Consider the following 11774-nt stretch of genomic DNA (forward strand, 5'->3'; position numbering starts at 1 on the left):
GGGGCCGCAGTGCTGCGATGAGCGGCCCCGAGCCCGGCGGCCCCTACCCCAACACCTGGCATCATCGCCTGGTGCAGAGGAGCCTCGTGCTCTTCTCGGTTGGGGTGGTCCTAGCCCTGGTGCTCAACCTGCTGCAGATCCAGAGGAATGTCACTCTCTTCCCCGAGGAGGTGATCGCTACCATCTTTTCCTCCGCCTGGTGGGTCCCTCCCTGCTGCGGGACAGCAGCTGGTGAGTACCCCCCCGCGGTTCTTCTGGAAGTAAAAAGGGTGTCTTTTCGGTTGAAAGTACTTTTCAGCCTATTGAGAAACATGCATTTGAAACTAGAACTGTCCACAGATTGAAAGTGTGCATCTCCAGTTTGGGGATTTAGAGAAATGAAGGAGGGGTAGAGAGGACCTGGCACCCCCCAGGGCGGGTTCGGGCCACAGCTCTCTGAAGTTTGAGGAAGCACAGTGATGGAGATGAGGCAGGGAGATAATTGGCTGTTCAAGCAGGTGCTGTGCCAAGCTGACTGAGGGCCCTTCCCTCCTGGCGTCCGGGTACAGCCCCAGCTGTCATCCCGCGCCAGCCGCCCCGGATTGGCCGCCTGGGGAACTGGTGAGCAGCGGGACTGAAAGGCCATTGGTCGCGGCAGCAAACATGCTACCCTGCTGGATAACTGAAAACAAACCCGTCACATGTGTTCAGGAGGCAGTTGCCAGGGGAGCAACTTCTCAGTACTTCCTTTTGCCGGGTCGCTGAGTAAACCGTGGTCGGAAGCCAAAACGTTTACTCCCTGAACTGTTAGAGCTCTGTAGATTACGTTCTTAAGGAAAAGGGTAACCCCCTTACGACGTTTAGATTTTCGTACACCCAGGCAGTAGCATAGATGCCTTACAGGGTAACACTAGGTCAGTCTGAACTGTGGACAGGGGGACTGCTGAGTGTCTTTACTAGAATTTCTTGGCTATCATTGAACCTCTTTTATAGAAATGTTGAGTTGATCTTGGCCCAGCAGATCCCTTACTGCTGCTGTAGTCACACAGCATTTGTTTCTTTAACGAGGTTTTGTCAGGTGCTTTCTACAACCTCAACTCTACAAGCTGTTGAAATGTTAATCCAAAAGTAGCACCACAAGCCCCTATCCTTAAGCAGCTTACAGTCTGGTGGGGAAAACAAATGAGTAAGTGACTCCAGTGCAGTGCAGGGGGCATCCTGTTTGCTTTGTGGCTGACATTTGTCAGCCGACTGCTGACCATAGGCTTCAGATGCTTTGCTGTGTTCATTCCTTACAGCAATACCATGTGTAGCTTCATTTATAGATGTGGAAACCGAATCACAGGTGAAGTCACATCCAAGCGTGCGCAGGTAGAAAGGGGCCAAGCCATCCATGCGGACAGCTCCCGCTGCCTCTGTAGGTGTGTCTCCTGCACTGTGGAAACACATTGCCTCAGTTGACTCACTGCAAACGGCAAGCAGCAGAGTTTTGTAACAGATTAACAGAGGGCTGTGTGTTCAAGAACTAGGACATATGTCGGTAATTATTAAGTAGTGGGTAGAATGTTTTCATCTTTGTTCTCGGAGGGAGGGGAAACCTCTTTTGTTTTTTGAAACACTTTATGTAGCTGTACTAATTGAAAAACTTTTGAGACATATATCTAGATTTAAAATTCCATATTTCATATACATTTGGCAGAATAGTTTCTTTCCTTTAACCAAAAACTTGATCTTAGAAATGAAATAGTTTAGCCTTCAGTATTTGTAATTGAAGCCTCAAGGGTTTCTAGGAATATCTGGACAATTTCTCATACTCTCATACTCTACCTTTTTTTTTTTAAACCATCAGCCAAGAGCGTAAGTAAAATATCATAGTATGTTTTTTACTTATTTAGTTTTTAACCTTAAAAGGCAAAATTAAGCTATAGTGAAGTAAAGTTAATTTGGGGGGGGTCTGTTTTTCAAAACCCCAAAATTAGAACATGATTAATAAATTGAAAACTGAACATTTTTTTTCTGAATGTTTGATGAAAACTGTGTTTCCTGTTTCTCAGTTGAACCTAAAATGTGTATTTCTTTCATACTAGACCAAGGTGAAACAATTGCAGGGTTCTCAAGAGCCCTGGGACCCAGTGACCCTTGTGTCCCAGCATCCAACCCCGCAGGCCAGCACCCCACTCCCCCCAACAGACATTCATTCCTGCCTTCATTTTTGCCATTTTACTTCTCTTTTGGAATGCCATTCCTTCCCACCTGTCCAAAATCCGAGTTTGTGTCTGTAAAGAATAACGATTCTGGACCACAGTGATCCCTTCTTTCTCTGTGTCCCAGTTACATAATCCTTATAATTTCACACAGGAGAAAACAAACATGCAGAGCCAGGTCCCACCAGGGCAAGCTGGGATTGGAGGCTGAGTTTCCTCTTCTTGGTCTGGTATTCTTACCACAGCTTGAGGCATGACCGTGGAGGAACCAGATGGAGAATAGGAGAAGGGCTCTCTCGCCCCGTACTTGCCCACGGGCATGTGTGCACAGTGCTCAGTGCCCAGTACAGTACATGCTAGAACCCCTGAAAATCAACTCCAGGGCCACCCTAGGAGCATGTGACCCAGACTGTCAAAGTCACATCAGCAAATATGTATCTCATCATGTGCCCAATCCCAGTGCTGGGTGGTGGCAGGGTGTGGACAGATGCTAACCTTTTTATTTTAAGATCGAAATCACACTGGATGAAAAGATAAGGTGAACTACATAGTCATTTAAGTTGTGTGTATTTTAGGCAAATGTGGATATTAAATACAAGGTTACATATTGCTCATGTTAATATGAATAATCCCTGCTTGATTCCTTTCTGTGTTTACTGAGACATGTTCAACTGCACTAAATAATAGTGATTTTTTAAAAACTTTTCTAAACAGTACAATTTTGTGGGAGTGGTACTCAAAGAGAACAAGAATATAAAATCACTCTTAACTATTATGTTATAGCTGATAATTTTTTCTAGGAAAAGGACTGGTTTGAGTAATGTCTTGTGTTACTAATGACCACACTGAAGTTGTGGAACTTGAATCTGCTGTATTCTAACATTGTCATCTTTTTTTTAAAACAGCTGTTGTTGGCCTGCTGTACCCCTGTATCGACAGTCACCTCGGAGAACCCCACAAATTTAAGAGAGAGTGGGCCAGTGTCATGCGCTGCATAGCAGTTTTTGTTGGCATTAACCATGCCAGTGCTGTATCCTGAATTTTCTGTGCTATGTCCAGAGTATCTTCTTAGGTTATACATTGAAGCGTTTTGTTTTGTTACATACTCAAATGACTCCATGTCATAATACAAACATGATGGTGGTACCTGCCCATTTCAAATTACTAAAAAGAGGAAGAAGAATGGGGCTGTCGATGACTTCATAGTGAAATATATTGTTTTATGGTCAAAATGCTAGCAGCATTTTATATGTAGCTTTCAGCACGTTTATTCTTATGGTTGTTTTTTAGCCAATGATGCCAGGGGAGATTTCAGGTGATCTTGGTGGTTACTGTAGCCTGTATCCAACGAATCCTTTCTTTAGCTCATTACACAGTTTTTATGGACAGTGAATTATTTGTGGTACAATAATAAAATACCCATGTTTTTGACCCTTGTGGTTTTCTTTGTGTTTTTGATCTTATTAAGAATCAGCAGATTTTCCTTAACTTTTACATCACCAGAAATTGGATTTTGCCAATAACGTCCAGCTGTCCTTGACTTTAGCAGCCCTGTCTTTGGGGCTTTGGTGGACATTTGATCGTTCCAGAAGCGGCCTTGGGCTGGGGATCACCATAGCTTTTCTAGCTACGCTGATCACGCAGTTTCTCGTGTATAATGGTGTCTATCAGTAAGTATGTGTTTTCAAATATTGGCTTTGGAAAGCTTGCTTAACTTTCATTAAAACATCCACAAAGCTGAGATAGTTTCATATTTTATTTGGTTTTTATATAGAATGATCTAGATTTAGGTACAAAATTCTAAAACACGCTGCTATCCATAACTTAATGCAAAGGAAAACCAAGCAGTAGCAGTTACAACCAAACATTCAAATATGAACGTTTTGTAGCATTTCGTGGTTGATATGCATTCTGCGTATCCCCACTACAGAGAATGTTTGATGCAGAATTGAGCCAGGTGAAACTGGCTGCTAAGGCACGGTTTCTTTTCTTGCTGCAGGTATACATCCCCAGATTTCCTCTATATTCGTTCTTGGCTCCCTTGTATATTTTTCTCAGGAGGCGTCACAGTGGGGAACATAGGACGACAGTTAGCTATGGTGAGTGAAATGATCATATTATATTATCTTCTAAAACTTGCGTCTCTTTACCTTGATAGAATTACTTTACATGATACATTCAATTTTGTGTTTATATGTTCCGGTTCAGACTTGAGTGACGATTACTGAGAAAAGGTTGTATTTTAAAAAATAGGTAATGATACCCAGGTAATTCTTTGCTAAATTATAAAGATTTGTAGATTCATAAATTCATAATATTTGATTTAGAAAGGAACTAGAGCCCTCCCACTGCCCCTTTGAATTGCAGATGTGGTCGGTGTTCTGAATTCTTGAAATTTCTGTAGTAAGCAGTAAAGAAAGTGACTGGTGTGTGAGTGTCCCCTCCTCCTTCGCCGTCAGAAGCAGATCTGGATGACCTCGTGCAGTGACACTTTGCTCCCTGAGCATCAGTCCGCCGGTGTTGCTTTTCACAAAATCAGAGTGGATGCAGATGATGCTGGCCTCTTAGTCCACAGTCAAGCAAATCGAGCCTGAGGCTCCAGAGTCTGTCTCGGGCCAGGGCAGGGCCTGGTGTGGGCGGGTAAGGGGACAGCCTGGTTCAGACAGGCAACACCCTTCTGTGGGGCAGGTGGCCCTGGGCATGGAGGAGTGATGATGAGAGCACCGCTGCACGTGGCCGGGTCACCGTGTAGATGGACTGTCCTGCCTGAACATTGCAGCTGTTCTTACTGCAGGAGAAAGCAGCTCTACCCCACAGAGCTTCTCTCACAGCCCCCCTGAGGGAGATGGAAAGGTAGATGAACTCCAGGATGACTTTAGCAGTTCTTAATTAGTTAAAAATTGGCATCTTAGCACTTTAATTTAAAAAACTAGAGGTGAACTTTTAAATGTTATTTTGAGTTGACTTTGACTGGCAGGCTGAAATAAAGTGAATTAAAAAAAAACAAACCTAGAGCTGTTGCTCTCGGAGATAAGCTCTGGGACTTTCTCGGAAGACTTATCTGGGCACCTCATGCTATTTTTAAAACAGTACATTTATTTTTGCCAGCTGATACCTCTGTGAGGAGTTGAATTTGAAGGCCACTTGGCTGTTTCACAAAAACAGAAGTAATTACAAGTAGAATTTGCAGTGTTCCACTGGTTACTGAGTCTGTGCTGCCAAATTTCTCATGATGGAGAAGAAAGGACTTTGCTTGCTTTTTTTTTTTTTTTTTTTTTTTGAGACAGAGCTCACTGTGTCACCCAGGCTGGAGTACAGTGGTACCATCATAGCTCACTATAACCTTGAACTCCTGGGCTCAAGCAGTCCTCCCACTTCAGCCTCCTGAGTAGCTGGGATTACAGGCACATGCCACCTTGCCCGGCTAACTTTTTTATTTTTTGTGAAGATGTTATCTCCCTGTGTTGTCCAGGCCGGGCTTGAACTCATGGGCTCAAGCGATCCTCCCACCTTAGCCTCCCAAAGCACTGGGATTTTAGGCGTGAGCCTGGCCTTGTTTTTTTTTTAATATTAAAAATCTGGTGGAATGGTCCCACATGAAAATACTACATTGTTTTCATGCATTCGCCAGCATTCCTGTTATAGTCTTCAAACGAGAGCTAAGCAACTCCATCTCCGCTTTCTTGCTTTGAGATTTTTGTTCCGGGACTCTTTGGGAGAGAATTTCTAAGAAGATTTTTAGAATACAATTGTCCTCAACCAGATTGACTAATTATACATTATAACTGAAACTTGAATAACTTTTAAAGAGTTGATTATTTCTGTACGATAGGTTGACGCTGTTATATGTCAAGACTTTTTAAATCAGTTTTAAGAAATAAGCATTATTTTGGTGGAGGTAGAAATTTCACAACATTCATAAGTTCTAAACATCTAGAAATGGTTGGAGGACACGTTTTCAGTTTTGAAGATAGTTTCATTAAGTAATTCCTGCTGTGCTCCTTTGATCCTTACAGAAAAAAATGTTAAAGATAACTCAAAATAGGATAGTTGACATAATTATAATTCTCCTTATTTCAGCTTTCTCTTGATCCTTTTTATTCATTAAACTTGGGGGAAAATGTTTGGATGTTCTTTTGTATCTTAAAACTGGAGGAGAGAGATCACCGCCTTAATCCCTTCCCTACTGGGCTATCTCATGAAACTGACCTCCCAGGTTCTGAGTCTAACCCCGCCTAACACCATTTTTATTCATAAAAACTTAAATCCTTACCTCTGGATCCCAACTGTTATTCTTTTTTCTCTTCAAAATTTGCAAACTCATTTCCATCCATCAAACTCTGGAAATGGCCCAGGGGCTTCACGGTGCAGTCCCCTCCCTCCTGCTGCATCCGTTCCTCAGGCCGGGCCCCTTGACGTCACATTCGTGGTGCGTGTTTTCCCCCAGGGCAGCCTTCCTCACATTCCACTGTTGTCATACTGTTTACTCACAAAATGGAAGCGGTTGGATGTTCTAGGGATAGTATCTAAGAGCTATTGGTTTAAGGTTGAAACCTACACCAAGTAAGACGTTGTGAAGGGAGGTGACGAGAGTGAATTCCGAGGCACAGTTCAGCACCAGGACCAGACCCGCCCAGATCCAGGGTCATTCGAGGTCTGTGTTTGGTGCTGATGGTTTTCCCTAGTGCACTTGATACCTTCTCCTTCTTAGCTGTCTCAGTTCTCTTCAGATGCCTTTGTTCTAACTTATGCTTCCCTCCCTTAGGAGGAAACATAGTTACTTGCAAGAATAACCATGCTCAAAAGTTACAAGTTGGCTTTGCTTCAAGTTATATGGTCTCCTAGCTTTTTCTATGTGGTATTTCCGCTCCCCCCCGCCGCCCCCCGCACATGCCATTGTCCTTTGTGTCCGAAAATATAGCAGAAACATTTGTTATCAGCCTGTTTCAGTTTTTTTGTTTTTTTTTTGCTTGTTTATTTTTATTTATTTATTTTTTTTTTTTGAGACGGAGTCTTGCTTTGTCACCCAGGCTGAAGTACAGTAGCACAGTCTTGGCTCACTGCAACTCCGCCTGCCAGGTTCAAACAATTCTCCTCCCTCAGCTTCCCAAGTAGCTGGGATTACAGGCGCCCACCACCACGCCTGGCTAATTTTTGTATTTTTAGTAGAGACGGGGTTTCGCCGTGTTGGCCAGGCTGGTCTCGAACTCCTGACCTCAGGTGATCCACCTGCCTCAGCCTCCCAAAGTGCTGGGATTACAAGTGTGAGCCACTGCACCTGGCCCAGCCTGTACGTTTAAAAGAAAATGAGTCAGTAACCATCATTTATAGAACTTGTTGCTGTTTGTAGCTTCAAGTTTTTTCTCAAGAGTAAGCTGCGAACTGCCAACAGCAGTCAAGCCTGTCCTGCTTCCACTGCCCGGCCCCACTGGGACACCTGGAGGCAGAGTCCCGCCCACCTCAGTGTCAGCCTGGGATTTAATTTGCTGTTCCTGTTTTTGATTGACCCAATTCAGCTGCTAATGATAATAATACTATTATTGTTATTGAGGGTTTACATGTATTGGGCTCTTACTGCTGCGCAGGAGACATTGTGCTGAACGTTTCCATTGTTAGCCAGTTTTGTCCTCCTAACATAACTCTTTGAAGTAGAAACTATTATTAGCCTATTTGTAAAAGGGGAAATTGCAGCTTAGGAAGATTAAACAACTTGGCCAGGTGGGTGGCAGAGTTGGAGCTGGCACCATGCTTCTCATTAGTATACCACATGCCCTTTCAACACATGGCTTGCACCTGCCTTCACCCTGGTTGAAGCAGGTTGACAGCAGCCTGCGTTGGTGTCTGGGTTGAGAGGAGGATCCATATTGCCATTTACAGGGTGCCATGATTAGACAACACTGCTGGAAGTCCCTGTGCCACGTGTCAGGTCCGCCCGGGCTGGTTGTCATTCATCTCTGGTGTCTTTGTGTTCTTACACTAATGCCAGGCCTCACTGTGGCCTCTGTCGACCAGGGATTCTAAAAGCCCACTTCCCATTGATTTATCAGCACGTTAGTGAACAGGTAGTCAAATGTGATGACCAATTTTCTTTCCAAGTTGCTGCCAAAAGTTTGCTCTTTTGTTTTCTCACTGCAGTGTGTATAGAGCCCTCCCAGTGTTCATATTTAACAATTGGCAATGCTTTCACATGATCAGTTCCTAAAAGCATGTATGTTTCCTAGAAGATCTTACTGTGTGTGTCCCCAGGGTAGTAACTGGCATACCTGGGTGACTCAACCCAGACTCGTGACTTTTGTACCTGCCCATTTAGATGAGAGGATCCTGCGGTTTTCTGGATGAGTAATCTCCTTCGTTGCCGAAGGTGAGGAGCTCAGCTCCTTCCTCTTAATGGAGGGCAATTAAGTAACGTGGGAAGGCACGATTCTGAGGGGAAAAAATTGTGTATGGGGGTTTCTCTTTCGCCCTTTAGCAGAAGCTCTGTGGCCTCAGGAAGGTCATTTAATCTCTTTGGGTTTGCTTCTTCATCAGTGAAATCCTGTTCTCTATTGAGAATTACCCTGCAGTGCCTGGTCATAGCAGTAACTGTAGTGTCTACCTCTCGGAAGCTCTGTGAGGGTCAAATGAGGAAGAATATGTAGAAAGGATTTCCAAACTGTGAAGCTCTGTGTGAACTGAGGGTAGAGTTACTATTCAGTATTACAAAGCATGACCTATTTCCAATGTCTGTTTCAACAAACTGCTGGTAAGGTGGGTTATAACACGGACATCAGATACTAATAAAGGTTTGTGGCCGAAACCTCCCTTCAGATAAAGGTTCAATCCCTTAAATTGCAGTTAGAACTTTCAGGAACCTACCATACCGTAAGCATCACCATACTTTGATAAAATTGGGTGTTTCCTTTATATAGATATTAATTTAGTTACACTTTCACCAATATCTTACACTTACATAATAGGCTTTATATAAGGGCCTTAGCCCTTGAGGCAGAGAATTATCCTAATTTTGCAGGTGAGAGCTGTGGCTCACTGGGCTGGAGCCATGAAGAAGATGCAGGGGAGCTGGGAGAGCTGGCCTTAGGCTCTAGTTCTCTCCACATTTCCCACATCTCAGTCTTGTTTCTTCAGTCATATAAATGTTAATCTTTCTCATGTTAGGACCTACTTAATTGGTAATTAAAATATTTATACATTTAGTGCTAATTTTCTCTTTCCTTTTTTTTTTTTTCCTTTCCACACACAGGGTGTTCCTGAAAAGCCCCATAGTGATTGAGTCTTCAAAACCACCGATTCTGAGAGCAAGGAAGATTTTGGAAGAAAATCTGATTGTGGATTACGACAAAGATTATCTTTTTTCTTAATCTATTTAGATCAGGCTGACTGTACAAATGACTCCTGGAAAACACTGTTCTCCTAGTCTAGAATAGGGAGGTGGAGAATATGATGACTTACCCTGAAGCCTTCCCTTGACTGACGGCACTGGCGCCTGTCTGTGCCCTGCAGCGTTCTGCCAAGGCTGCGTGGGTTCAGGCAGGTGGCAGTTTCCCAAATATTAGATTTCATTCATGTGATTAAAACAAGTTGCCATATTTCAAAGCCTTGAACTAAGACTCAGTTACCAACTATCAGTTTTGTATCAGTGCCCAAAGGAGGTAGGTTGATGGTGCTTAACAAACATGAAGTATGGTGTAATAGGAATAATATTTATCCAAAAGATTTTTTAAAATAGGGCTATGTTTAAAACAAAACAAAACAAAACAAAACAAGAAAAGCAGCAGTGATTCTAGAGAGGTCACGCTCCAAGTGGAGTCGCGGCATGGCCACGCTTCATGGTCACGCTCGTTCATCCTGCAGTGGCGTGTTTACACGGTCACACGTGTGTGTATCGCCAGCGGGTCAACTGTGCTTTTCATACCGTGGAAGTTTGTATAGACAATCTTACTGAGCAAAAGGCAATGAAAAGTCATGGTTCCCACACTGCGATATATTGGAATTTTCACCTCAGTTTATGAAGTGTATTTTGAAATCCGTAATCATCTAAGAATGAATACCTGTCTGCCATGTATTTCAATCTTAGTGAGCGAAAATTGTTTCTTTGTTACTACAGAATAGAGATGACTGTTTTTTTCCACAGCCCTATGGAATTTGCAATCTGTGATTGCCTTGTAAAAAGGAGAGTGCATATGTCACTGCATTAAACATGTGGTGTTTCTAAATATTCAATGATATTGGTGAGCACAATGTATTCATTTAATGGCATAGACCATACCAGACCTAATTTGCAAGTATTGGGTCTTAAACTTCAAGTGCAATGTATATGAAAACCAATCTGAGCCTTGTATCTCTTAAATATTTATTTTTTTTAACGTGTGAGATGTTCGAGAGAAGTGTTCTCCATTCATTTCAGTGCGCATGGAGGAAACTCGGCGATGATTTCTTTCCGTTGTGAAGTTCCTTTCATGTTACACCCTCCACTGAACCCTCAACCTTCGAAATACTCCAGTTTTGTGGGTTTAGTCATTTTTACTTACAAATTTACCTTTTTGTATTTTGCAATTTACATGTGTTTGGTTTGTTTTAAATTCTGTGAAAGTGGCTGGATTAAAAGACTCCTTTTAAATGGAAGCCAGCAGTCAGCAGAAGGGAAGCTTAGAGGACCTTGCCTGTGAGCGCTGCTCTGTGTGTTTGGTTTTGTGTATGTAATGATCTTTGCTGGGGTTTTTTGCTTTGTTTTGAGGGAAATGTCTTGGAGTAAATTTTAAGTTCCTGAAGCTAATTTGTTTTAGAGGAATTTTGTTTTTTAAAAAGATAGGATCATTCTGAACTTTGGAATGACCCCCTTATATATTTTCTGAAAATGAAAACAATTAGTTACATGAAAAAAAATTTCCAATGAAGATGTCAGCATTTTATGAAAAACCAGAAGTTATTAGATGAAAGCAGTGAGTGAATCTTCAAAACAGACTCGATCATGCACAGACATTAAGTCTTTCTCTCCGAAACCGGAAGTAAATCTTTATCTGTTAGAAATAATGTAGCCAAAAAAATGTAAATTGGAAGATTTTTTTGCCAATAGTTTATAGAAAATATATGAACCAAAGTGATTTGAGTTTGTAAAAATGTAAAATAGTATGAACAAAATTTGCACTATACCAGATTTGAACATCTAGTGAGATTCACATTCATACTAAGTTTTCAACATTGTGTTCTTTTTGCATTCATTTTTTACTTTTATTAAAGGTTCAAAACCAAGTGTTGTATTTATGTTCGTTTGCTTTTTAAAAAAGACAGTTGGGGTGGTATTCTCCATGTAGGATGTTAGATACACGCAGGGCGTTGGTTCCAGGATACCCCACGTATGCGAAAATCTGCATACTCAAGTCTGGCACTTGGCCCTATGGAGCCTGCGTACACGAAAAGCCCTCCGTGTACGTGGGTTTCACATTCAGCAAATAAACCATGTTTGGTTGGAAAAGCTCCGTGTATAAGTGGACCCACAGGTTCAAACCCTGTGTTGTTTAAGGGTCAACAGTATGTGTTTTTCTTATGGTAGAAAGTTAAGTGCAGCGCAAGCTGAATTGAACCTGCCACTTT

General features: G+C 42.4%; 1 protein-coding gene across 2 annotated transcripts; it reads left to right on the forward strand.

Moving 5' to 3' along the window:
- Window position 1: 1 nt before the first annotated feature.
- On the forward strand, window positions 2–11432 carry INSIG1 (insulin induced gene 1). Of its 2 annotated transcripts, XM_011973076.1 has the most exons (6): window positions 2–231; window positions 3089–3213; window positions 3687–3853; window positions 4183–4282; window positions 5292–5360; window positions 9424–11432. In XM_011973076.1, exons 1-5 carry the CDS (start codon window positions 18–20, stop codon window positions 5304–5306), a joined length of 621 nt encoding a protein of 206 aa, XP_011828466.1. In that variant the 5' UTR covers window positions 2–17; the 3' UTR covers window positions 5307–5360; window positions 9424–11432. The 2 variants fall into 2 exon arrangements, with proteins under 2 accessions (XP_011828466.1, XP_011828467.1); XM_011973077.1 differs by lacking the exons at window positions 5292–5360; window positions 9424–11432 and having other exon boundaries at window positions 7–231; window positions 3687–3857; window positions 4183–4276.
- The last annotated feature ends 342 nt before the right edge of the window (window positions 11433–11774 follow it).

This window comes from Mandrillus leucophaeus, unplaced genomic scaffold, assembly GCF_000951045.1.
Source record: "Mandrillus leucophaeus isolate KB7577 unplaced genomic scaffold, Mleu.le_1.0 Scaffold134, whole genome shotgun sequence".
Lineage (NCBI taxonomy): Eukaryota > Metazoa > Chordata > Mammalia > Primates > Cercopithecidae > Mandrillus > Mandrillus leucophaeus.